The 26,322-nt window shown below is 53.7% G+C and overlaps 8 protein-coding genes across 8 annotated transcripts; 3 read left to right on the top strand and 5 right to left on the bottom strand.

Annotated features, from left to right (window-relative positions):
• Nucleotides 1–279: 279 nt before the first annotated feature.
• On the bottom strand, nt 280–912 carry G647_03066 (uncharacterized protein; the record flags this gene model as incomplete). Its single annotated transcript, XM_008727412.1, has 1 exon — nt 280–912. The coding sequence occupies one exon, from the start codon at nt 910–912 to the stop codon at nt 280–282; it is 633 nt and encodes a 210-aa protein (XP_008725634.1).
• A 4,839-nt stretch (nt 913–5,751) lies between these two features.
• On the top strand, nt 5,752–6,279 carry G647_03065 (uncharacterized protein; the record flags this gene model as incomplete). Its single annotated transcript, XM_008727411.1, has 1 exon — nt 5,752–6,279. One exon carries the CDS (start codon nt 5,752–5,754, stop codon nt 6,277–6,279), a length of 528 nt encoding a protein of 175 aa, XP_008725633.1.
• Nucleotides 6,280–8,695: 2,416 nt separating this feature from the next.
• G647_03064 (uncharacterized protein) lies at nt 8,696–9,604 on the top strand (the record flags this gene model as incomplete). Its single annotated transcript, XM_008727410.1, has 1 exon — nt 8,696–9,604. The coding sequence occupies one exon, from the start codon at nt 8,696–8,698 to the stop codon at nt 9,602–9,604; it is 909 nt and encodes a 302-aa protein (XP_008725632.1).
• Nucleotides 9,605–12,574: 2,970 nt separating this feature from the next.
• On the bottom strand, nt 12,575–13,413 carry G647_03063 (uncharacterized protein; the record flags this gene model as incomplete). The annotated part of the gene is made up of 3 exons (XM_008727409.1): nt 12,575–12,632; nt 12,681–12,941; nt 13,001–13,413. The coding sequence occupies 3 exons, from the start codon at nt 13,411–13,413 to the stop codon at nt 12,575–12,577; spliced, it is 732 nt and encodes a 243-aa protein (XP_008725631.1).
• Nucleotides 13,414–14,327: 914 nt separating this feature from the next.
• On the bottom strand, nt 14,328–15,546 carry G647_03062 (uncharacterized protein; the record flags this gene model as incomplete). Its single annotated transcript, XM_008727408.1, has 2 exons — nt 14,328–15,480; nt 15,533–15,546. The coding sequence occupies 2 exons, from the start codon at nt 15,544–15,546 to the stop codon at nt 14,328–14,330; spliced, it is 1,167 nt and encodes a 388-aa protein (XP_008725630.1).
• A 2,075-nt stretch (nt 15,547–17,621) lies between these two features.
• Nucleotides 17,622–18,995, top strand: G647_03061 (uncharacterized protein; the record flags this gene model as incomplete). Its single annotated transcript, XM_008727407.1, has 1 exon — nt 17,622–18,995. One exon carries the CDS (start codon nt 17,622–17,624, stop codon nt 18,993–18,995), a length of 1,374 nt encoding a protein of 457 aa, XP_008725629.1.
• Nucleotides 18,996–21,078: 2,083 nt separating this feature from the next.
• G647_03060 (uncharacterized protein) lies at nt 21,079–21,651 on the bottom strand (the record flags this gene model as incomplete). The annotated part of the gene is made up of 2 exons (XM_008727406.1): nt 21,079–21,417; nt 21,478–21,651. The coding sequence occupies 2 exons, from the start codon at nt 21,649–21,651 to the stop codon at nt 21,079–21,081; spliced, it is 513 nt and encodes a 170-aa protein (XP_008725628.1).
• Nucleotides 21,652–23,401: 1,750 nt separating this feature from the next.
• Nucleotides 23,402–25,042, bottom strand: G647_03059 (uncharacterized protein; the record flags this gene model as incomplete). Its single annotated transcript, XM_008727405.1, has 1 exon — nt 23,402–25,042. The coding sequence occupies one exon, from the start codon at nt 25,040–25,042 to the stop codon at nt 23,402–23,404; it is 1,641 nt and encodes a 546-aa protein (XP_008725627.1).
• Between the last annotated feature and the right edge of the window lie 1,280 nt (nt 25,043–26,322).

Here is a 26,322-nt window from a genome sequence, read left to right as displayed (position 1 = left end):
TAGTTTCCTCCACATTAATTGTACGGATTACAGTTTATGACTGGGTTCCTGCTATCCCACCCGTCCATCCCAACGTCAATTCCCAACTTCAAACGCCGGTGCAAAAGGGATCGTGGTCCCAGACGTCCCAGATCAAATCAACTGAGCCCGATAAATACCCCGATCGCTCTGATGGTACAAAGAGGGCCAAATGTGTATATACACCCGTATCACTTGGCTCACACAAGCGCTGGTCGTAAATCAATACCAATCAAGTCCAATCCCATCACATCGACTCCTCTACGCTCGCCCGCACGTCTTTGAAGTCTGCCACTGTTCCCACATGCGCTCGTACCCCTCAAACCAATCCGCGCCGTAACTGTGCGGGTGTGGCTGACGGGCCTGCTCGTACTGCATTCTCTGATTGTTGAGATTCTCAAACCAGGCGTCGCCGTAGTTGTGCGGCTGCGGCTGCGGTTGCGACTGCGGCGGATGGGCCTGCTCGTACTGTAATCTTTGGGTGTTGAGGTTTTCAAACCACGCGTCGCCGTAGTTGTGCGGTTGATGTGTGCGTTCGTACTCCACGCGTAGGCCGTTGAGGTTCTCAAACCATGCATCCCCGTAGTTGTGCGGTGGGGGGGCTTCGTCGTCGTCCTCCTCCTCCTCCTCCTCCTCGGCGGCCTTGTGCTGTTCGTACGCCAGCCTCTGGGCACTGAGGTTCTCGAACCACGAATCTCCATAGCAATGCATGGGTGACGGGGATGAGGTTGTGGATAATGCTCGGGCAGTGAGACTGGCGTCTTGTTCGGCGTGCAGCTTGGTGTACTGGGTTCCCAGCTCGTGGAGGTTGGTGAACCAACTGTTGCCGTAGCCGTGCATTTGTTGTGTTTGACTTTCTGAAATCGAGCTGCTGGTTGAGGTTTGCGGCTTCATCGATGTTGGTCTGTTGGATTGCATGGACGTTTCTTCTTCCGGACGGTATTGGTAAGATTGTGTGCAAGTTGATCTGGTCAACGGTGGTGTTTATGTTCTGGTAATGTCTTGTCTGATTTGAGAGAAGGAATAGGGGAAACAGATAGCAAGCGGAAGTTCAGCGTTACATATACTCACGATGTAGAACGTAGTATTCTGCACAGCTGCCACCAAGATCCGCATACCATGTGGACAGTGTAACACAGTAAAGCCTCAGGGCTCGGCAAGGCTGCCACGCTGCACGGAGAGACCCGAGACCCGTGCCATAGCCATAGCTATTGGTAAGAAAGCGTCCCCAATGGCCGCAAGTGGAAGCTCGAAGGGACAACGAGTAGTTTGTTATTGGACGAGGCTGAACTCAATCGCGTGGTCCGATTATGGACGATGAGACGAGCGGCTCCCTCGAGGAACAAACAGGGCAGATGATGGGGGAGGCTGTCACACCACGATCTGGGTGTGGTGCGGCTTCGGTGCAGTACCGGAGGGGGTGGGAGGCGAGGCCGTGACTGGTGGAGTCCCAGGTGCTCTCGGCATGCCCAGCGGCCAAATTAGCTCGCTAGGTTACATAATACAACGCCCCCGGAGTCCTCCTGGGCGGTGCTCACACCACTGGCGGTTCGGGACTTTCAGGACTTCTGAGTCTCCATGACTTGCTGCGCCCTGCCTACGGAACAATATTCGTACGCAACTTGGGTTTTGGTGCAACCGTTTATTCTCGAAAATCCCATCGTTGACAACTAAAGGACGTGGGAAATGACCTGCGAAGAAATAGTGAGCGTCTATCGCGCTCGAATTGCCCCTTGAGCGCCAGCCATACGAGCTCGATGCTGCACCTCGGACGCGAGCATTGGGTACTGGAGACACAATGGAATACTGGAGAAACAAGCCCGGAAACCGCCTAACCTAGTCACGCCTGACCCGCCGAATCTGTCCACTTTGGGTTATTCACGGGGGTGTCTCCTGCTAAGCAGTCCCACCATCAGGTGAGTTTGCACCTAGACCCGGTTGACAACGTGACTGGGCTAGGCATGCGAGGCTCTGGCAGAGAACGGTATTCTCTCGACAGGTGAGGTGGAGGAGGTCGTGCACATATAACATGTCCCCATTGGAGTCGGTGGCAAGCCTATCTGGCCAGAATCACGACAAACGATACAAATCGAGACTCACACGATACCGAAAACATTCAACAACACTTGTTGGACTGGCACTATCACCCTCAACGCCGGCAATCCTTTACCTGCAAACCCTCATCACAGGCCTTCAAGCCTCACGTCAGCAGATTTCACACTCTCGCGCAACAAGACAACAAAGCATGCCTCCCATGCGACTTCCCATCAATCGACTTGGCCAAGCAGTTAGGAACTTTTCGTCAGCAGCACCTGGCGTGTTAGGGACAAGACAGCAACAACTCTACCTTCACCGACACATCCTGCATCACGGTCCCTCACAGAGGATCCTGTCCAAAGCGTCCGCAGCGAGTCACGGATGGACGCAGGTTCCTGAAGCGGTTCGAGACGTGACCAGCTATCTAGCGCTTGGAGCGTTGACGTCCCAGGCGGCATTTCTGATATATTGCTGGGTAAGCAATATTTCCTCGTATCGGACACCAAGTCCCTTCCAGCCGACCCCCTGGATCGAGAGGTGTGATTTTTGAAGATTCAGTACGTGCCTCGCTCCGGACAAGGACACGACTGCTGACTCCATCCCGTTGACTCAGGACCAAGAAGCGGACTTGGGAGATTTTCTCGTTGTATGATATCACGACAATATTGAAAGGCGTTGGGACAGGAACTGGGTTGTTCAGCTCGCACAGGAGTCAGGGTGAACCAGATACTGACATGATCTATGTGCATGGTGACGGGTGGTCGAATCAAGTCATAATCCTACAGCGAGGATACAGCCTTGCGAGTGCCGGACAGCCCGTTTGATGCTCGCCCATTGCTCGTGCGGACCAGCTGCATCGGATTCGATCTCCAAAGCAGTGCAAACACGGGCAATAATGGCGAAGAGCATGGACATATTACGAAGTCGATACAGTAAGCCCGGTCCGTGGGTGAGCAAGAACAGTGTCGTTCTAGCAGGACCCGGCTGTTGTGCTTAGCAGACACACTGAAGGTGGACATGAGATCGAAGATTGTGCTTGAAGGGAGCCACTCTTGAAGGACCAACCCTTACCTGTCTTTGTTTTGACGGCTCAAGAAGTTCAAGTACAAAGCTACAAGCACTGGTTCTGGGAATTGCTAAGGACTTCGCTCACCGGAGTCTCCAATTTTCGACAAGGTCGAACGCCAAGGTATTGAAAAGACACCTCGTCAAGCTTTGGATCTACTCGACGCCCTGGCGCTCTATAGACTATTTCCCAATGTCCTGCTCGATACTGTGAACAAACGACGAGTATGATGGTAGGTGGACTCACCCAACTGGGAAACGGAGTGAGGTCGTAGCGCTCTCCATCGCGAGTGAGGGTGCCTTCAAACCTGCTAAGTTGCAAAATGCCGTCGGCCGTACATTGAACTATGTCTCCCGTCATTGGGAACCAGGTCATGCTGTCCATTGACCGCCTAACGTCGACGATTCCAGTACGTAGCCAGGTCAGCAAAACGAGGACTTCGAGCCAAGAGGTGAGAAACGCCCTGTCGCGGTCGTACGTGCATCTGTACCTATACTTGTCCAAGACCGAACGCACACTCGTCTGCACCATCTCTTGAACATGATCTTTGAACTCCTTGATGTCGGGAGTTGCTGCTCCATCCTCGGAGCACGCAAGGACATATTCAGCAATCTCGTACAAAATCCACATGCGTGCTTCAAAGGGCGGATAGAACCAAGCAAATCCACAATTGCGAATGATTCCCGACATTGTTTCCAGCGATCGTCTGAAGTACGCCTCTTCGGCCTGGCTGCGTGGACTCTGGGGTATGCATGTCCAGTCGACCCAGATATAGGACCAATGCTGTGGCTGAAGGTCTGCTTGAAGACGGCGTAGACAGTCGCCGTCAGGATCAGGGTGATCCTGCGTACGCCAGAAATGGCTCACAAAGAAACATGCCTTCCGGTTGACGAAGCCATTAGAGGCGGGTAGGAGAACGTAATCGTCCAGCACGTTACGGCTCCATTTCGTCAGTGTGGCCTGTGATAGAAAGGCGTCTCGTTTCTGGAAGAACTAGAACATCGCCAAATCCAGTGCATTCGAAAGAAGTCATCTAGACAATGGCAGTCTTAAAGGATACGGATGATCAGCTGCTTGTTGATCACATAATTACCCATCCGTGGCGAGCTCTTCCAATGCCTCTGTGCTGCGAGCTATGAGCGTGTCCCATGTACCAGACGACGGAGGGGCGAAGGCGGAGACATCAGAAACTGCCATGCTGGAGCTGATGGCGACGAAATTGGGTCTTTTGCGTATCCCGCGACTCTGGTCAGGCTAATTGCAGAATAGCATGAGTTACTGTCACAGTAATACTTGGGCGAGAGTTTATCTGTTAATCTCCTAGGCTCAAACCCCGAAAACAATGCGCCAAGGACAGCTTTCAAGCCTGTCATGGTACTGTACAAGCCTACAGCCTCACCAGAGAGTACGGCCTTCACCATGGACCAGCCCATAAGTATATCCATTGTACGTTACGCGCGGACCATCGGAATCCTTTAGACACCTCGCACGAACTCGTGCCTGACATCTACAGCCTCACATTCACCCACCATTCTTCGTAACTGGTGAAGGGGCATTCGACAAGGACCAGAGTAGGTCGGCGACATGCGAGAATTGACGAGATATGCTAAGACTTCGTCAAGCGGCAAGCGGCAAGGGTGGCGGGGTGGAGCGCGGGGCCGTACTGTAGGGGTCTGGGGTGCAGGAGTCTTTTCTTTCCCGTGCTTCTCACTTTCTGCTGGGTACTCGAACAGGTTCGGGTGAAAGTGACCATTGATATGACTTGCACAGCATCGGACTTGTGGATTCCAAAATTATGCTGCTACACATCCGCACAATAGTATCGCATTGGTCCCTTGCGAGCTTGAACCCCCTGAGAAGAGACTCGTACATCTTTCCGCCCGCTTCCGATCCCAAGACAAGGCCAGCAGTCTGAGATGTGCAACAGCTAATCGACATGCGCATAAAATGTCGGGTGCAGCCTTGCCACCAATAGCACGGGATCAACACACGGCTGACCGAATCCAAGAAAGCCTCAGGTTTCGGTGACTATGTTTCGTACGGAAGCGCGGATCTCTGGAGAGGTCGGGTTCCGAGCCCTTAGAGCATCCCGGCCACGCCTGTGTGTGCTGTCAGAAGCTCACCCTCCACGTCAAGTGATGCGATGATAGCGAACACGAAGAGGCCTGCCGTCATTAGCAGCCACAAATTGCGGCAAATTGGAGGGGTCTAGGTTCTCTGACCATCCATGGAAAGAAGCACTTGTCACGAAACTGTGAGAACCAGGCGTACAAGGTGGGTGGAGTGTATTCAGAATAAGTCCAATGCACGGGTACATGTACATACATCCATGCACATGCACACTCCGACCTTCGCTTGCTCGCGTGTTTTCCGTCACCGAGGCCCATCACCGAATCATAGCTGCGTGGAAGTCATCGGAAATCACCATTATCAAATACCAACCACCGAAACCGACTTCGAAAACGTTTTTGCCTCATACCAGTCCACCTCCAGTTGTCATACTTACCTACTGCAGATCCAACGCCCAGCAAGCTGGCCAGATTTTGAGTAACACATACACCTAGGACAGCAAACCTCACCTAACGTGACACGACAATCAGCGAGCGAGCACCGTCGAGGAATCCCTCGCCATGCCAGTCCTAATCACGTACGCTACTTCGCATGGGTCGACGCGCGAAATAGCCGATCGCATTGCCTCACGCCTGCATGCCAATGGCTTTGCCGTCGACTGCCGGCGGGTCGACCACGTCTTCAGCGTCGAGAACTACAGCGCGGTCATCCTGGGCAGTGCCGTGCACGGGTCGAAATGGCTCTTGGACGCACAGAAGTTCCTCGACGTCGAGGCCATGGGACTCCAAATGAGGCCGACTTGGACGTTCAGTGTCGGGATGGCCCCCGCGGTCAAGGGCTCCAAGTGGGTGAGAGATCGAGCTGTGAGGAGAGAATCTCAGGACATTCGGGACACGATCTCCAGGAAGTTGCCCAAGGTCCGAGATCACCATTTGTTCGCTGGGAAGGACGACGGATCAGAAATGTCGGGCCCCGTAAAATGTCTGTGGAGTTGCATGGGCGGGCGGTTTGGAGACTACCGCGACTGGAATGAGATTGACGAGTGGGCGGATGTGATTGCCAAAGAGCTGAAGCTCGAAGGCACATGAGGGATATGATCAGGCACGGGAAGATATCTGTACAAGAACAGGAACTCGGCAGCTATCAACGTCGTTGTGGTCAAAAGCATCGAGATTGATTGGAATGGGTGGATAGGCGCCTGGGGGTTCAATTGGATTTGCAACTGCACTGCAGCCGTTCAGCACGAAACGACCTAGCATGGGAGACGGGTGATGGTTTGGAATACCCCATATAGCGTAGCATGTTTCTGCTCGTTTGCGCAACATGGGAATTGAATGAATTCTGCAATGCTCGAGGTCGATATCCGCATTGCACCGCACCCAGCAGACAATCTCAATCCGGTGCTCCGCCCGCAAGTGCCACGGCAATTGCGATTGCGGACTCTCGTTCTCGTTCTCGTTCTTGTTCACTGCCCGGATGTGTCCGGGCTGAGCAAAATCCATGGCCCAGAGGGCGATGCAAGCCCTTGCGTCGAGTCCCGTCTTACGGCACCGGGCACCCAAGACGACAAGGCTGAGCTTGACACTGTACTTAGTCGTATGGCCTACCTCGGAAGGCCGAGGCTGACCATAGGGTACCTAATGATATCGCGATCCTGCTTCGTAAACCACAAGTCAGCAGTCACACATAGTCAGCGCGCCGGCCGTCCGCGGCTGCGGTTGATGCCATCATACTCCAATGGAGTTGAGGGATTTGCGGGTGCGACTATCATCGGTCCAAGCCAACCGCGCTGCTATTCACAGTAGCATGCCCAAGAGGGAGTACAGTAGTAGATACATGCATACAACATTCAACTCCGTACTAATCCCATATCGAAAACAGATGCTCTCTCGAAACCCCGCACCCGTGAAGCCATGTTCCGTGCTTGAATACTGTGGTACTCCGAATCTTCCACACATGAATCGGTGGCAAAGATGATGAGGCAGTCATGTGCTGACCAGGCGGGGAGACGTCACGTCAAGTCGAGTCAAGTCAGTGCACGAGCCGCAGATGGCATAGGTCCGGTATTCTGATCGAAGAGTATCCGCGAGGTTCTGTGGAATTCAACCTACACGCCCATTTGACAAGATGAGGACCCGTGGTCAGCGGCACCACTGGTGGCGTGCCTGAGTTATACCCACTATGACCAAAGACAAGACATGCCCATCAGGAGTCAAGTATCATGTTCGTTTGTCAGTTCGACGGACTGAATGAAGTGTGAGACGAGCTCTGCTGAGGAGCACCCAAGGTATCTGGTCTAGCTTGATCGAGGCATGTAGAATGAGTTCCTCGACACGCATCAAGAAGTAATGGCCAGCCAGGCCGTGATGCAGCCCTTGTGTAAAACAACGGGTCGGATCTATCTAGGTAGATCTACAGGACTGGGCGATGAAGAAAGGATGAGCTGAATATAATGTTTGATTCCCAAAGTAGACTAGACTGAGCCGGCTAACTTCACATTCCCTTCACATTCTCCTTAGAAGGCCCTCAGATCTCCTTCACCTCCAGCTTGCCTTCAGCCTGATATGTGCTTCTTCGGGCTGCAAAGCTGTCAACCACTTCTCCTTGATATCGATCAGTGATAGTTCTTTCCACCTCGACCACCACACTGAAGCTGCATCACCGAGCGGGAGGTCCAGTCTACCCGTATGAAGAGCGCTGCGCGGTGACTGTAAACACCACCGTGCTCGTAGAAGCGAACCTGCCGCAACGCAAATTTGCTCCCACTCCATGATTGCCACCTGGCCCTGCTCTCTCTTTTCCACACAGCGACTCTCCTATCTCTCATACACAGCGAAGCCAAACGTGCTGCAGTCTGGCGCCAGTGATTGCATGCTTGAGGCTCGATCGGCTCACGGCCATCCACCTCAAATGCGACGATGGTTCGACTACAAACAACGGTTCGCTCTCTTGCTCAACTTGGTCGGCCGAACGTGATTGACTTTCCCATCCTCGGGGGTCCCGTGCGAGATATACCCGGGAGCAGTGTATGTGCTGAACAAACCCAGACTGAGAGGACGCCCACATACCCATATTCACTGGTCTAGACCACCGCCTGGGTCCGCCCAACCGATCGCAAGACGCTGAGTCTCTTGCCCATGTCTTTGACAGAAGCACGAGCGAAGCATCTTCATTTTCATAGGAGTGGAAAATAATCTCCTGACGAGAGGTCGGCGTGAGGACCTTATTGCCGAGCCACGGCCTACCCTGAGACTCCCCCTGTAGTGATGGTTTGGCTCAGCAACATCAGTGGTCAACCTGTTCCAATACTATACGCTGTTAGTGACCGAACCTTAGTGGGAGATATTCTGGCTTGTGAGGATACAACTGGTAAGAGCGTGTTGGTTCGCAGCCAGGACAATGTCTGTTGCCTATAAAATGCACCACTCTTCCTTTGCAACTCCTTTTCCTCCCCCTTTCCGCTTTCTATACCGGCCACACTGCAAGATCTCTCTTTACGATGAAATGTCCCCGAGGGCATGCGCTGGAAATGCGCGCGAACGAGTCACACGCGCCTGCGAGAGGTGTCGCATCAAGAAGGCGAAATGCGACGGTGACATGCCATGTTCTAGGTGCTGCGGCGACGACGAAGTCTGCAGATTCAGCCTGCGCAAAAGACACGTCTTGAGGGGCGCAGTTCACAAACAGACAGACCAGATCCTACATGACAACGAATCCTACAAGGCCGCCGTGCTGGAACTGTACAAGCGCGTCATTTCCGGCCGGCGACTCGAGGACAGCGTCCACGACGTCCAGGTCAATACTAACATCACTGCCATACTCAATCGCGTCGGCGTCCTCGGCCAAGACAAAGATGCTGCCTGCATAGTCCACGCTTCTCGCGGAATTCTAAAGTCTGAGGCAAAGTCGCTCTCAAGTCTCAGTAGACCAATACAACCCGCCATCACACCGAATCCGAACAGATCAGGGCAACCACCGCCTTTGACGCGGTCCGCAAGTTCAACTCCCCAAGCTACTTCCATCGGTCGAACCTCTACGTACCGATCATCAGGCTCAGCTTCAGCAACTGCGACGAAACCCAAACCCCCGGCTTCTTTTGAGCCATCGGCACGTCTACTGGAAAACAACGACGATACGGCGCAGTCCTCGAAGTACCCACCGCTATCCTCGCCATGGCCACCACCGACGTGTGGTCCACCGATCTCAGACTATAATCTGATCGACGCGCCCACCACGTCTGTATGGGTCATCTCAGATCCAGGCCAGGGTGGTAGCGAACGAGGTCCTCCTACGCCTATGGTCATGGGGGGCCCGCACCACCCCTATTACGCAGTCCCACCATGGCCGCAAGATTTACAGGGTCGGGAATATCCTCCTCAGTGGGAATGGCCGTTCCCGTTCCCTTCATCCTAATCCCAACTGTCATTTTTCGCGGTCCAGCTCTACAGCTACCACAATAAGGAGAATGGGACACTGGTTCCACGTTCGAGTTGCTGGCCAGACCAGTGCGGAATCTTCGACGCTTCATCGGATTGAAGCGGACCACAATTTCGTGTGCCAAACATCTGATCCTTTCTCCTGTTAGCTTCTCCCACCTCGACCCTGCTTGGCAGCCTGCTGCCTGGTACGGTTCCTTTTCACGTTCCAAAAACTACTCCGGATCGACGGACTATGCCTGTGACGATGCCTGCTGATGATTTAGGTGCGGGTAAAGCAGGTTCTCTTCTCGCATTGCGTTTCTTACTTCTTTCCAGGTTCGAGTCGCGATTTGCCCGGGGTCGAGGAATCCAGCTCGCGGTGTGGGACCATTCACGGAAGGCTGTGTTTCCAGCGAGGAGAAATGGCGAGATGGTAGCATGGCGAGATGGTAGCATGGCGAGATGGTAGCATGGCGAGATGGTAGCATGGCGAGATGGGAACATGGCAGCATGACAAGCCGTGCGTCAGTTGCTCTGCTCAAACCTCTGGCAAATGCCAAAGGCTCTGTGAGATGGACTTTTAGTGAGTGAGCGTGGGCTCTCTTGGGGTGGACTGACTTGACGATGGGGCCCTAGAACTTAGAAGAGCTGAGCCGTCTTATCATGTCCTTCTCTCCGGGATGGATCATCTTGAAAAAGGGTTTGCTTTGGTTTTCTTCAATGAGATATACAACCCCCCCTTCTCCTTTTATAGCTGCTTTCCAGCACAGTTGCCGTGCCGGCCTGAAGTGGCGCGTACTGCGGATTCCTGCGATTGTGGCGTTCGAGTCCTAGGAATCGCATTCGCATTCGCATTCGCCCTTGCATAATCCTATCATTCCGACGATTACCACAAGTGGACAGACAGCTCGGCCCCGGCCAAGAGCCTTCTTCCTCAACGTTATGCTGAGCTGGCCGTGTTGTTCGCTTCCGACACGCTGGCGTTCGATGCACCAGTCCGTCTTATCCTCGTCAGAAGGTGTGCGGCTTGTTCAGCAAGGGATCTTTCCACATCCAAAATGGCGTCATGCACTGGTCAGGTCGCGACCGGCAATCCGACATGATCATAAGCGCAAAGACCGCACACATTATCATCCTCCACCGCCACAAGCAAGGATTGCCAATAGACAAAATCCGAAAAAGTACATGGCCCTACGATTGTCCTCAGAGTCATGGGCCACCTGTGAAAGGGCACGATCCGGTCCATAGTGACCTTCAACACAAATATGATGAGTATGATGACAGGCGGGAGGATGGTAATCAGTATCACCAGCTTGGGGTACACATCATTGCCAGAGTAATCAGGTCGAGTCCAAGAGCCACTTTGCAAAGCCAGAGGTGGGAAGGATTGTAGTAGTAGTAGTAGTAGTAGTAACTCCCAACAACCCTGGCTGTTGCCACAATGTCCAGTACGAAACTGGATACCTGGATAAGAGCAAGTCCAGGGCCAGAGGGCACGCCCGGTGGCTGCTCGTCAGTCGCAGCTTGTAACAGATTGGGTGGTGCTCGAAAAGTCCAGGGGGAATTGCACGCCCAGATGATTAGACTAGCCAGAACGCTACGCAAAGTTCCTGCCACTGAAAGGAGGTTCAAGGAATCCACGGGTGAGTCCCCATAGCCCAGATCCGCCGCACGAATTGACCAAAAACGTAACGCACTGAACGAGGACCAGGGTCAGGGGAACAAATCTGGCAAGCCACCGTAAATCGAAGGATCCTCTTGTCCGTGAAAGATATGGTGATGTAGGGCGTAGCACACACAACGGTACAGTATCTGGACTATCATCGACTTTGACTCTGATTCCAGTAGCCGCGGCCCAATAATAGCTCATGCCGAAGACTTGCGGAGTTGACCAACATGTAAGAGACATGCCTATTGTTCTGAAGAGGTCCACTGCGGTCAAAATAAAAGGTAAAGTGGGAATCAGAAAGGCAGCTGCGACGTAGAAGGCCTGGTTTCGATTGCCGTGACGTTGAATTGTCAGAAGATGGCCCCAGGTTAACAAGTATGCTAGCCGGATTACCACAATCTTGATGGTGAGTTCGGTGGGGTCTCTCCCATTCTCGACCATGCCTGTGAAATTGGGCTTTGGCATATCCTACGAGGGTTAGCTGAGATCTTCTATTGGGATGACAGCCTTACCGTGCGTGATCCATCAGCTGCTAGACCTCAGGTATGCGGAGAGTGGTCCATTTCCAATCTCTCCTTGGAGAGGAGCACAAACACCGGCGTTTTGTGATCAAACAGTGGCTATGGGTCGAGCAAGGGCATCAAGAAAACAACATTCGAAGTGCAAGGTTTCATATGGGGCCGTGGAGAAACGAGTAAGTAAGTGCAGGTAAGTTGAGCAGCGTGAGGCTGTCCAGGGCGATGCGGGCGACGTACCTGGCAATGGTGCCTGCCTCGCCTAGGTAGCAACCTGGGATTGGCCAGAATGCATCGGGCCATCGACGGCAGTGTCGTCTTTGATACAAGGTTCACAGCTGAGGACGCCCCAAGAACAATGCATAGGTTGAGAGAAATTAAGAAATCGGTAGCGACACCAGCACTCCCAGTCTGAAGCGATATCACTCTCGAGAAGAGGCGACAATTCTCTCTTCGAATCTTGATCGAAAACGCTTTCACGGTACACGCCACACCGAGACGTGCTCTGCTGTGATGCAATGCCGGCCTCCAGCAAACAAGAAGAAGAAACCAAGGATCAACAGACATCACCATTGAAGGACGTTTCTGTTTCTGTACAATGTCATACCTATAGGTGGATGTGCACGTCTCATCTTCAGGGTTTGCCTGGCGGGTCCGAGCCCAATGCCGCCAGAATACAAATGCGCTTCCATACTCGCATGCAACCCGTGTATACATTACCGAGATCGTCTTGGATGTCCGAACACCGTGCGAAATGCGCATAGTCTGTGTCGTGAGGTCTCTAAGTGTTGTGAATGAGGAAGTTCCGAAAATTATCCCAGTAATCCGAATTCACATATCTGAGAGCAGGTAAGCATCACAATCACGTGCCAGGAGATCCAACATACATATACTTCATACTGCTCCTCAAACTGGACTGGATGCTCTCCGGCTGCCATCTGAAGATATACATGACGAAAGCCCAGCTGAGACTGGCAAACACCGGCCAGGCGTTGTGTTCGATCTTTGCTTTCAACTCGGGTGACAGTCGCTGAGTGAATAACGTGGGCGTGGGCGTTGAACTTGTGGCACTTGGTGGCTCGATGCTGAGTTTCGCCAGAGCAAGCACGACTCGGGCGAACACGTAAATGACGATCTGTTGATTGACGCTCGACCTTGACAGATTCTTTAGCCTCCCCTTGGGCCGATGCTGCAGAATGGTTCTCACCTTGCTTGCTTCCCTCTGCCGAAAACAACGTAGCCTCCTACTAGCCCGGCAAAAAAGGTATCGTAGGGGCCCTCTTTGCCCGGAGCTGAAGGGTTTAGTAGCCTCAATATTAACATTGATGACTTGTATACTGTTGCAAAGAAGGCGAGGTTGCGCGCATGTTGTCTGGTCGCCTTGAACACCAGCCGCAGCTTCTCTTTTAATGTGCCTGACCGGAACATGAAAACCATGACGAGGGCGTGGGGGAATCGAACTTTGGCACCGTAGACGGCGCCATTGCGGGCGGCTTTGACGATTGCGAGGAGAGGGGCAAGGTCCGGGTTGAGGATGATGGATTCGACTGTTTCCTGGGAGATGTTAGTTTGGTCTGGTGACAACGGCAGAGCCAGTCGACTGACTTTGAGGACGTCCATCTTTCTATGCCAATGCTGGTTCTGCTGCGAGAAATGGGAGGAGACTCTTGAGATCGTATCGAAGCGCAACACCGAAGAGTCTCAGGTGTAGCAGAGAGTCGCGGCTCACGTCATGGGTGTCATGGGCAAGAGGTGTTTGCAAAGAGCTGGCATGTGTTACTTTGTCGCATCTAGTATCAATTGCTGAACGAACAGTATGCAAGGTCCATGCGTAGGAGCAGGAACAAGAGTCCTCGGCGAACGAGGAGATACAGCGACATCATCTTCCCTTTAGTTTTCGGCGCATGTGAACAGTAGCCGGCGGGTTGCGGTGTCATTGCTCGCTTCCCCACAAATCATCCGCCCCGATCGCCGTCATCTGCCTCGGCTGTTCATTTTGCCTTTGCGACGCCAATTCCGCGCCGCTCACTACCACTCACTACCACCGTGCACGGCAAATTCTCGCGCGAGCACACGATCCAGCATACACTTCTACTTCGTACAGCTCCCTTGACGACCGAACAATTGTCTCTTGCCATCATCTTGCATACCCATCTCTTCGGTTGGGCATGCGCGCTGTCTTGCCTGCCATGAGGGCGTAGTGACGGGAGACTGAGGCCGCTCTGAGAGTGGAAGCGGCTGACCATCGTTTCGGGAGATTCATTGAAGACGCTGCCTGGACATCCACAGCCATGTTGTCGATGCTCCTCGACACAAGATTAATGCCTCCCATACAAGCACTTTGCACTCGCCGTAACTCAGCGTTGCACGTGTCGGAGCGGGTTGCTGCTTCTTTAACCCCAGGTCGTGTGAGATCGAGTGACTTGCTGTCGGTGTCGCTTTCTGGAGAGTGGATTGTAGCCGTACGAAGTGATAGACTTGGGAAGTCTTCGAATCACTGTTAGATAGTTGGGTTTCTCGGCTTGAAGTGTGTTTCACGAAGTCCTCTGCCTCTTCGGCTTCTCGTTTTGCTCGTCATTCGCATCTGCCATCTCCTCGTCGTTGTCGTCGTCGTCGCCGATACTGATCTCGTCACCACTGGCGAAGTCACTGCTGCCTCCCCCCTCCGAAACATCCTCAATGTCCATTCCTCCCATTCCGCCATCTCCATCTTGGCTAACAAGGTCTTCCTCGCCGTCAATGTCTGGCATCTCCTCCTCGTCCTCGATATCGGCATGAACTCTCTTCAGTCCCTTCATCTTTCTTGTCTGCAAAGTTGAGAGGTCTTGCTTGCCAAGGTGAACGCGGCCAATTTTGTCACCAACCAAGTCAGTCTCAATATTCTTCTTCGTCCGTGCTTCATTGGGTCGGCGGCCGTGTTTCAAGGCGTCCCTCATCACGCTGGAGTCAGCCTCCTGGAAACGACCAACTCGAAAGTCGAAGCTTGGCCCAATAGGATCAAGCTCAACCCGAGGTATCTTCGGGCTGTTAGATCTCATTGTCCGGATCTTGTACCATCTGAGATGAAGGACAGGCTTATTGGCCGGGTCATTGAGGTCTGCGGAGGTACCAGAACTCTCGCCAGCAGCAATCATGAGAAGATACTGCAGGCCCGCCACGTCAATGGCGGTAATTTCCTCGCCTTGGAAGAGATCCAGCATCATGGACTTGAGACTTTGATACAAGGTAGCCTGGGCCGAAGACGAGGTATCATTCCACTGCGAGCCTGCAAACAAAATCAAAGGCTTCATTTCCACCCCAATCGTTAGTGTCGGCTCAGGCTTTGACTGATCCGTAGGCACGAGAAGGAGTAATTCCACCATGTCAAGCACCTTTCCGTTGTAGATCCGCAGTACGGTGAGGTTGTTCGGTCTCTTCTTCGAATGTGCGCCAAAGACAACCACGCCACATTCATTTTTTCCCGCCAGAAACTCCAAAGATTCGGTATTCTCAAAGGGGTGGATGTTGTCATTCTTCTTGTTGAGCATGACCGAGTCTGGTTTGGTGAGAGTGTGTACCGTCTTGAGCACACTTTGGACCGGTAGGGGGCATTTGGTCCCGTGCAAGAGCAGTACTCGTTTCCTCGACTCAACGTGTTGAGGCTCGCGGGCCTTAACGATGCGGGCCGTCCGCGCATTACGAGGTTTTCTAGGAAACGTCGGTTAGCATTGAGGCCATTGCGTGTTTGAGACATTCTCACACTTCACGCAACATTTTGGCTGATCCTCCACAGCAAGCAGCTCTTCCTTGAAGCCGGATGTCACCTTCAAACTCGCAGAATTGCGGTGATGCCGATCGAGGGTTTCCCGACTGAAATAATTTTTAGCCCGCCGTGCCTACGCTTATCGATAGGCTACGGTGGAGCGCGAAGCCAATAACGTTTCTTGGTACTGTGGAACATTTGCTCCGCTTCTTCCGGTCAAAGGACGATTTCGACTCTTCACTTTTAACTGCAGATCACATATAATTTCTGTCCAGGTGACGAGGTTAAGGGCATCAACATCCTACCGGCGCAGCCGAACGACAGCAAATAGCACCGAGTCGTTAAGCGAACGAATTGGACTGGAAGACTTGTATCAATGCTCTTCACTACTCCTTCAGCCACGACCGACCGCCGTGGCTCGGACATCGGGCAGCTTGGAATGTTTGCAAAGAGAAAACGCTCAGTGAACGCGGGTTGCCTCTTCGGCAGCTTGGTCAGCTTGCGGTTACTCCTGGAAGTCCAGTCCTAAACCTTGCAGGAGGGTCTGGAACCAAAACCAGTGTATTTTGTGAGCGATGGTGCTGCTATTGACCAAGGCTAACTCCATGCACGCATCGTTCACGTCCAACTCTTCGTGTTTCCATTCTGAGGGCAACCTTTCGAAGATAGATGTCCCGGTCGATTCCAAGGACCGTCAAGCATCCGAGTCACTCGACCAAACCTGCGACCCCCATGCTGCCGGAAAGGTTGCACGTCAACTCTCAAGTGACACCACAGACTCCAAACCGTCGCCCGAGTCCGGCGGTCAGGACATCAATGAGCACGCGCCATTCAAGTATGCTATACCTGACGCCATGTTATGCACCGCAGTCTCTCCCATTGAGGGAACTACCAGATGATGCTTCAACACGCAATAAGCTAGAGCAGCGGTAGACCTTCAATATGGCTCTGAAGTTCTCGTCGACGTCTTCGGCACGGGCCGACAGCTACTGCCTCGAGACTTCGTTGACGGTCATGACGGTTTATGAGGCATGTTCATCAGCACATGCAAGGGTGCCCCTCGCCAGATGACGTTACCTGAGTTGAACCATGGCCTGTCTCCACGAACTGACCTCGTACAGCATGGACTTCTAATACCTAGGTATCTCTGGGCCAAACCAAGATTGTCCAAGAGAGGCTACGAGCTCGAGTATTGCTCCAGGAGCCCACCCAAAAGGACTCGCCACGAGGACCTTTTCCGGCCTTGGTATATTCTTCGGCCATATAACAAGCGGCCGACTCGTCTGTTCGTGAGCGACGGTTCTGATGTTGATATTGGATAGGGTGACTCAAGCCATTTTCGGCTCATTCATTCCATAAAGCTTGATTCAAAATGCCACCACATTTTCCGGGAGCATGAGCATCGACGCGGCACACATTTCTGTGCTAACAGGCGCAGCGCAACGAGCGCCGCGCGGCTCTTTTAGTACCGAACTCATATCCACGATCAACGGCAAGTCATTGTCCCCGGTGAGTATCCTGCAGTCTTGCCAGCGTTCGTCGAGCTTTGCATGCGCAAATTCGGAAGGCCAGGAAGCACCAATATTGAGGTCCGTCGTGAACACGCATCCTGATGCTGTTAGATAGTCAGGTGGCAACTGATCTCCAGACTTGCAGTGTTGGGCCAGTCATGCCGTACCTCGGTGTGGAACGCGTCTCGCCTTAAGGTTCCTGCTGAGTCGAGATCGTCAAACAGCAGATGGGCTGCCTTATCTGCTGTTGGTGGAGCCGCTCTAAAAGCGCAACCGAGATCTGGAATGTCAGCTCTTCACCACCATATGCGGCAAATGCAGGCTGTTGTTTACTGCCTTTATGGTTGAAATGTGAAGATCTGGTCATGTGGGCATGGTCACTTTACAACGGGGGCCGTCACAAAGCAACGCTTCAATTACGGCTCAGATAGACAGGTAGGCCTACTCAGCTCGCGCCGCATCCACCTGTCACCTCATCTGAGACGTCGATATACATAATGCGGCTCTCTGGCTGATGCGCAACAGCATTAGTTCCAGGTTGTTTTCCCCTTGTGCAACTCTGAAAGAAAGGCAAGATGCGACAACCAGGAATATTTGGTCAACTCAATTGGGATACTTACACAGTAGTCATACTCGGGTTCCGCACATCAGCCGGTCAGACACCAGACAGTATCACAAAAGCGCTCGATCAAGGAGCCGTCAAGCTTCTTTCCGTGTACCCTTTCCTCACATGCCAGGTCATCAACGAAGGCCGCTCAAGCACGAGTTCCGGCACATACAGGATCGTGCCATATCCTCCTCACTCGGACGGCAACTCGCCCGTCCGACAAAAGGACTGCAGGCAGTTGTGTCCGTCCTACGATGAAATCATCCGAGCTGGCGCCCCTTTCTCGATGCTTGACGGCGAAGTTCTTTGTCCCATGAGAGGGATGGGCTATGTTTACGACCAAGCAGTCGAGACGCCCGTGTTCATTATCCAGGCCAACTTTATCCGTGGAGGACTGCTGCTATGTTTCGCGAGCATGCACAACGCGCTTGACATGAACGGCCAAGACATCCTCATCCGACAATTCGCCACACTGCTGCGGGGCGAAGCATTGGACCAGGAGCTGATAGCAGCTGGGAATCAGGACGCCGATAGCATTGTGCCATTGCTGAAGGAAGGAGAAGCCGTCCTTGCGCATGATGAAATGCGGAGACCCTCCAGCTTAATGCCTGTGAACGATGCCGCTCCCGCTACACAAGGACTCAAGGCGCGGTGGATCTACTGGCGATTTCCGCGCGACAAGCTCACTGAGCTCAAAACCCTCGCCTCGCAAAACACGAGTGCACGAGTCTCCACAAACGATGCAATCACGGCGATCTATGCCCAGCGTCTCACGGCCGTTCGCATTGCCGCAGGCCGCCTCTCCCGCACGGAGTCCGTCCACTGTCTCCGTGCCGCCGACGGCCGCGCAAGGCTCGACCCTCCTGTCCCGAAAGGCTACCTGGGTCACCTTGTGGGACTCGCGTACACGGAATGGCCTGCCGCACGCATGGTTCTGGAAGCCCCATTATCCACCGTCGCCAACGACATCCGTGCGTCCCTGGAAAAAGTCGACGATCACAACATCCGGAGTCTAGCCACGCTGATCCACACCACGGAGGACAAAACGACAATCTTTTACGGCGCGAAGAAGAAGCTGGGCAAGGACATCTTCATCTCCTCGTGGGCTCAAATGGACCTCTCGAGGACGTGTGACTTTGGCCCGTTGCTGAGTGGAGGTGGCAAGGATGGAAGACCGGATTTCGTAAGGAGAGCAAAGATGGATATTCTGCCAGATTTGACATATATCATGCCCAAGAACAAGGAAGGGGATATGGATCTCGGGGCGTGTCTGTTTGAAGAGGACATCGCGGCCCTGCAAGAGGACGGGCCATGGATGAACTACACGAGGATGATCGGTTGAGGCAGTGAACGCAAGAGCACTGAACTGCACTGCACTGCAATGCACTGTAATGCGCCGCTGTTCGAGAGACCGTCCAACCTCCAGGAACAGGGACATACTGTAGAACGGAGTAGCATGCGATGAACTACTTTCGTAACCTCGTAGGCTCACCGGCCAAGTTGCGCTAGCGCGCCGGGTTCTCTGACCACGTCTTAACCAGAATGTGTCTTATTCAGTGAGGCCAGTAAGGCCAGTAAAGCCAGTGAAGTCAGTGAGCCCAAGTCTTGCACCGTGCAGTACTCTGACGAACCTACCGCACCACAATTTCGTCAATTTCGTGTACGAAGACATACGAGGCACTCTAGACAAGCGTCGATAGCCAGTCCAACCGTTGGACCACCATGACTACCATAGCGCATTGCGCAGTCATCCTTCTCTGAGTCCCTCCTAGATGCCTCCCCTACCCTCTGTGCACCGTTGGCTGGGTACGTGAATAGGTGTGCCTTTATACCACGTATATCTGGGTTACGGCCGATCTTCAAGAACCCATGCTCAATTTCTCTCTTCTAGAACGCGTTTCGTCCGGGTGGCTGTATGCTGAGGTAGCGCGAACGAGTGTGTGTTTGTGAGCAGCATGAGCGTGTTCATCCACATCCGCATCCCGGCTGATCCGGGCTAATCCGGTCCACTGGGGCGTTTCCCTCGTTCGTACTCCGTATACCATACTATTTTCCGGCCGTCAAGTTGCCTATCCGGGAGATGCACTGCCAACTTGACGTCCCAACAGTCTGGATAGCGCTGACTTGGACGACGCTAAGATTTACGCTGGAGGAACTACCAAGGTACCAAGGTATTTAGGTATTTAGGTACTTACTGGACGCGGCTAGTCGAGCGTGAGCGTGAGCGTGAGCGTGAGAGCGAGCGTGAGAACCGTACCTTGGCCGTTGGCGTTGGCGTTGGCGTGGATGCCTGGCGCCATACTCCGAACAAAGCTCTGTCCGGAGTGTAAGATGCGTCGAGGGAAGGGCAGGGACTGGGCACGGTCAGGTCGACTTCATACAGTACGAATGCGGTCCGCATAGTGCATACTGTACAACATGACAGACCATATAGTGGGGAAGATGCTGCGCAAACTCAACGTTACGCGAGATCCGTTACGCTACGCTAGCCTGGGGAGAAAGGAGGTGATGACGATGATGACGGGAATGAGCTTCAAGTTCTTCACTTGCAAAGGCCTTCACAATCCGCCAGAGCAACACCGAAAAAAAAAATACATATATTCACATTCACAAGCCAGCCAGCCATACAGCCATTTCCACGGGCATCAACGAGCGTCGAACAGGCATGCCTAGTACAGAGTACCTCTTCTCTTATTGTGATTGCAAAAAGATAAATCAGTGATTCCCCTATCACAGTGTCGGATCCGCGAGCTCCTCGGAAGACAAAGTCCAGTGTGTGCGTGTGCTCCGTGTTAAAATGCCACCGGGCAGAATCCCATGACCGAACGCCCTTCATGAAGATAATCCTTCGAGAGATGGTTGATTTGTTGACTCGTGTTATGTCGAACAAACATATATATATAGGTCAAGTTTGCGATTCGAGTGGTTACGGACTAAATATAGGGACATTCATTCACTGTGAAGGACGTCCAAGTATTGTGCTTGGGAAAGTTCAAGGTCGAAGTCTGATTGACTACGGGGCCATGACTCGATTCTCATCTGGGCTGCTGGAATACAGCGACCCATTGCACGCACTTGCATTTCAATCACAGCGTCGGCATATATATATATACGCTTCCGTCCTTGCGCTGTATCTGCCAGTCGACATTGTCTACGACATCTGGGCGAGCAGAGAACAGGGTACAGGCGCGACGAGCATGGCACAGTATCTACAAACTGTGTTCGGTCAAGTGGGGAGATCTCATCGTTACCGTCCCCGAGAGATGACCATCATAGTACGCTCAAGATATCCAATGCTTTGGCGTGGCACTTTCATATGTACCAGGTCCACTCTGGGCCAGCGATACTGGTTCAAACCCACTCGCCCGTACAGTACACGTCCATCCCTCGATCCTTCGGTACCGGGAGAAGGAATATCTCCACGTCTACCCGTCAAAGGTATCCGAGACGCCGACGCTGTCCTCGCCCGCCGCGGCCTCGTCCAGCGCGATATTATTGTTCAGCTTGGTCATCTCCTCGTCAATCTTGTCCTGATCGGCGTCTCCCTGCGCGGCCTCGATTTGCAGGGCCAGCACCTCCAACTGCAACTTGAGCACCTTGTTCTTGATCTTGCCGTTCTGCAGCGCCGTCGTGTCTCCTGACGCCGCGTCGAGTTCGTCGTTGAAGCCGCCCGTGCCGGTTTCGGCGTCCTCGGCCGTCTCACGTGCGTCCTTGATGATTTGGAGATCGTCTTCCGAGACCGAGGCCAGGTCAGACGTGTCGATCTGCCAGGACTCGTAAGTAACGTGTGTGCCCAGCGGACGTGCTGCAGATCATTTTCCTACCGGGAACATGGCATTGACTTCGGCGAGCGCATTTCCAGCGACACCGTCCGAGATCTGGAACTGGCTGTACGGTCTGGCCGTGAGGACGCCGGCCTGCTTCTTCTTCAGCCCGACGGGACCGGCCGCGGAGAGAGCAACGAGCGCGAAAAGGACGGTGGTGGTGGAGAAACGCATGTTGCCGAGCCGCTGATAAAAGTAAATGAATGAAGGTGTCGTATCCAAGACAAGCTCAAAGAATGGAAATCTACAGACCAGCTGTAGTTGAGGTAGGTGGTGAAGTTGAAGTGAAAGAAGGGCTTGCTGGGGATCGAGAAGACAGATGCCAGGACAGCAGATCCAGATCTTTTATACAACCTTCACATTCAGTTCCCATCAGTCATCGCTGAGCCGAAGATGGTTTCCCTGTCTGCAGACTCCCAAACAAGCCATCCCAAGCAATGCGTGCCGAATACCGCATACCCAACCGCCAAGGCAGGTCGTTGTCGCACGTCATGTCCACGTGCGATCGTGCAGTCATGGTGGCGCTCGCTTGTATGTCGTTGACACAGCGCGGGTGTCAAGTCTCGGTCGAGACGAGGCTGCGGGAGACATTCTCGAACGGTGGTACTTACTGACGTCGAGGAAATCTCCGCACTCGGCTTTTCCTGCATTCACAATGGGAGGATGGACACACTCAGACGCAAGGCTCCGCGCTGACCAGCGAAACACCCAAATTCACGCATGCATCCGTGTTTCTGGGTTGAGAAGTGCAGCTCCGTACGGAGTATGTAGTACTCCGTACTCGTGCCTCCTTCCCCACCCAAGCTTCGATAAGCTTCATCAACCGTTTGACAAGAAACACAAGTGTTCCGTACCGGTGCTAGTACGGAGTACCGTAAGCCAGATCTCAAGCCCACTGTGACTGCTTCAACTTGAGCACCGGCGTTGCGGCAGAAGAGTGTGGGGTTCAGTCCTACAGTATGTATCTTGGCTCGTCGTATTGTGCTACGATGCTAAGCAATCTCGTCGTACTCTGTACTCCGTACCCCTTAGGTGCCGTGCCGCCAGGTGCCCCTTGCTGGCCCAGCCAGGGCAGGACTTTCTTTCTCGAGCCCTCACTTTACGGCGAGCTCGATCCGATCCTCCAAGGACTCTTCACGTGTAGACGTGTGAGAGGGGAGAATAACGAGGACATGAGTACTCTATATGTGTGTAACTTTGTCGTTGAGTTCAGTATTTCTTCTCCCCGTCTCTCCGTCTCTGTCTCCCTCTCTCTGTCTCCCTCCCGCTCCCGCATCACCTTCGCCTCTCTTTCCCGCTCATTTGTCAAGTCGTTGATTCCACCCCATCCACACCGGTCCATCCACGGGACCACTCACATACTGTATATACACATACTATACACATACACATACACATACACCAATAGCATAGCAGTCCTCGCTCTGGTCTCGCAAATTACTCCCGTCCACGGCATATAGTATGCGGCGTGCGTGCAGTGCTGGACATGACTTTGAATCGATTTGAGCAGGATAAGATACTCCGTACATGCTCTAAACTCTACACTCTACCTTCTACCCTCTACACATTTTAACGACCGTGTCCTGCGTATAGCGCTGCATGGCGTGATTCAACATTGCACTGGTCACGCTCACGCAAGACCAAGGCTAGGATGGGAAGAATACCTCGATGGCGTGCTCTTCCCGGACACGCACGACACCGGGATCACACACGCCATTTGGCCAAGTCTTTGACAGTACGAGTACGTGAGTCGCGATGGCGCCATTGCTGTCCTTTGTAGCTAGCTGTGCTGGATTATATATAAATCTAGGTAGGTATGTGTTTGGATATGTGCAAGTTCGAACCGAGCTCTCACCACCGACGTATTAACACTCAGATCCTGCAACCACCAGACCCACAGGAACTTCAAGGTCCATCTTAACTATCACCTCCCATCTTTCGCCCAGAAGCTCGGCACCACACCAAACAAACTCACAAAAGCCAGCCACCACCACGCCCAGCCTACGACACCCTTCTCCAGACCCTGTCCATACCAATGCCCCGCGACGATGGGTCCAATGGTCCTGAATGCAGACGAAGTGGCGGCGCCCATGCCGTGAATCGTACCCAGCATGGCAGGGCTGGGACTTGAGTTGTTGATGAGCAATACCGAGCCGGGGATTGCGAACGTCCTGGCCGCAACTTGTAATACCACCACCACCACGATGCCGATCCAGAGGATGAAGGGATGCGAGATCAGGAGGGAGAGATACGGCGCCAGGGCGTATGCGATGGGGAAGACAAACAGAGACCACCGGGTGGAGCGGACAAGGCCGAAGCGTGCATTGACACTGGGGTAGAGGGTCAATTGCAGGATGATTCCGACGAAGCCGAGGATCGACATGGCGAGGCCGATGGTGGGCAGGCTGAACTGCAACCCTCCCGTGAACACGAATGGTAGGCGGACCGTTGATTTCTGCTCGTCCGTGGCTCGAGCGGATGAGAGGAAGATGGTCCACAACGACGCGAAGCCTCCCATCTGGAAATCCATGACGGCAACAGTCGCCAACACGAGAAGAACGTTGGACGTGATGGCATGGTAGAAGGGAGGTGCCGACTTGGGAGCGTCCGACGGTCGTGGAGGGACCTTCGAGGACGTCTCGGCAGAGCTTGAATTGTCCACCTCCTTGGGTGGTAGCGGAGTCATCGGTGTACTCGACGGGAGATTCTCATCGTCCAATGTGTCGGGTCCGGCCGGTGCGTCTGCTTGCCTCAGCTGGCTGTAGCCGAAACGTCGGAAGATCATGTTGCGGATTCGGTACGTGAGGTTCTCGGCCAACTCGATGCCTCGATCGCGGTCGTATCTCTTCGCCGCCAACGTCTCACGCAGGCCCATCCAAACGAGCAGGGCGTCCGCGAACAGCACCAGCGCGCAGAACAGGTTCGGCGGGGCATAAGGGAACGTTGTCAGCCACGACACGCCATGCGCTCCGCCAAAGGTCGAATTCTCCCCGAACAGGGCGGGATAATTCTGCACGGGATCGGAGAGCAGACCGCCGAACAAGGGACCAAAGATATTGGCGATGTTCCAGGCCAAGGGTAGCAACAGAAATGTCCTCGAATGGTATTTCTTTTCCGTACTCTCTGCCAGAGCCGTCCTTGCGCCTCCGACAGTCGCATTGACGGCACCACCCAGACATCGCCAGACGGCCGCGGCTGTGAAACTCCGGGAGAATGCCACGCCCACGCAACTCATGCCCTGTCCGACCAGGCACATGAGCAGAACACCCTTTCTCCCAAACCGAGGCGAGTCGGCCACCCGACCCCACAGAATGCCTGTGAAAACCTGGGCGAGTGTAAAGACACCCTGGAGCACACCGGCCTCGAACGATATCTGGCTATCCGGCGCCGAGGGAGAAAACGACTTCAGTTGGTAGTACATGTATGCCTGCAGTGCGGCTTGCTGGAAGAAGTCGACTACCCGCACCGAACATATTATGAAAAGTTGGAACTTGTTGGGAATCGACGCCCATGATGGCGGCGCAGGTGGCCTGCCGGGCCTGGTCTCAACGTCGTGCCGAGCCATTGTATATCATGTGTAAAATATTATGTGCCAATGTCACCGCGCTGTTTCCCCGTACGTGCTTGGATATGTGCTCATGGTAGACTCGATCGACGGCACGGCTCTCGATGAATGTGGGGTGTGGTGCGGCTGTTTGTCGAGGAAGGCTCGCGCTGGAAGCTTCACTGAGGGGATAGTGAGAGTCGTCAGAAGGATTTGGACCTGTACGCGCGACAGTCAAGTGCTCATACAGAGAGGCGATGAAGGCAAGCGTAGGATCGAGAGGGCGTGCGCAATCAATGCTGTTCCTAGTCAGCTGTGTGAACAGTGAACACCAAGACAGAGAGGAGATCCGATAAGACAGCTGGGAATTGGGGCGTCATCCGCGGCTCATAGGAGTAGCCCTCGTTGGAGACGGCATCAAAGAACGTACGGAGTACCCAGTACTGGGTAAGCGGACTTGGACGTGCAGGACGTGCAGAGCCAAGTACACGATAGCATCGGCGAGGCCCACCAAATCAAGGTCTTTTGCTCTTCAGTTGCGCCTCTCCGGGTGTCGGGAACGTGTGGAGGCTCATGACACTTGAACCGGCCGCTGAAGGAGGCGTGCTAGTGCCAGCGTGGCCACCATCCTCGTCTAGGCGAAGTGGCCGCAGCTCGACCAGGCGCTTGCATGGGGCGTGCATGGCGCGGCCTGCCGAAAGATAATTTACTGGGTGGTCTTCCGATCATCGCTCGAGCTTGCGAGTCAAGAATCAAGCGAGATCACCATGAAATGGCAAGTTGCAAGCAGGAACGGCCTGCCCGAGGCTCTGAGATAAATCAGGTCTCGACGTGCGTGCTCGTGCAAGGGCGGACAACGTAGAGCGCAATCTGCTTTAGCCGGGAGAACATCCTTCACTTCTGAAGAAACGAGTGCCTCATTCGATGGCCCGCATGCACGTCTCAGAGATTGAGGGCAGGATCAGATCCTGATGGAGCCTGGGATCGAGGCAGCCACTCGTGCAGAGGCTACACATTCCAGGTTTGCCCAGGTGCAGTGACTCGAGAGTACCCAGAACGAGGACATCTCCTTTATTTTCGCCTCCTACGACTCCGTCCTGTGGTAATTTCTTCCGTGATACAGGAGAGACCCCGTTTTGATGAGAAGGCGGGAGACAAGCATTTTCGATAGCCAGCCTCGTCCCTTGTACCACCCAGGGCATCCAGCTGCCGGGATCGCGACGCGACCCGATGCTCTGTACCAGGTTCATCGTTGCAAGGAAGCCCTACTGTGTACTGTACACGCGTCGCATCACTCTCTT

Source organism: Cladophialophora carrionii (assembly GCF_000365165.1).
Source record: "Cladophialophora carrionii CBS 160.54 unplaced genomic scaffold supercont1.2, whole genome shotgun sequence".
NCBI classification, from domain to species: domain Eukaryota; kingdom Fungi; phylum Ascomycota; class Eurotiomycetes; order Chaetothyriales; family Herpotrichiellaceae; genus Cladophialophora; species Cladophialophora carrionii.
The sequence above is the reverse complement of the archived record's forward strand: the minus strand, read 5'-3'. Positions and strand labels throughout refer to the sequence as shown.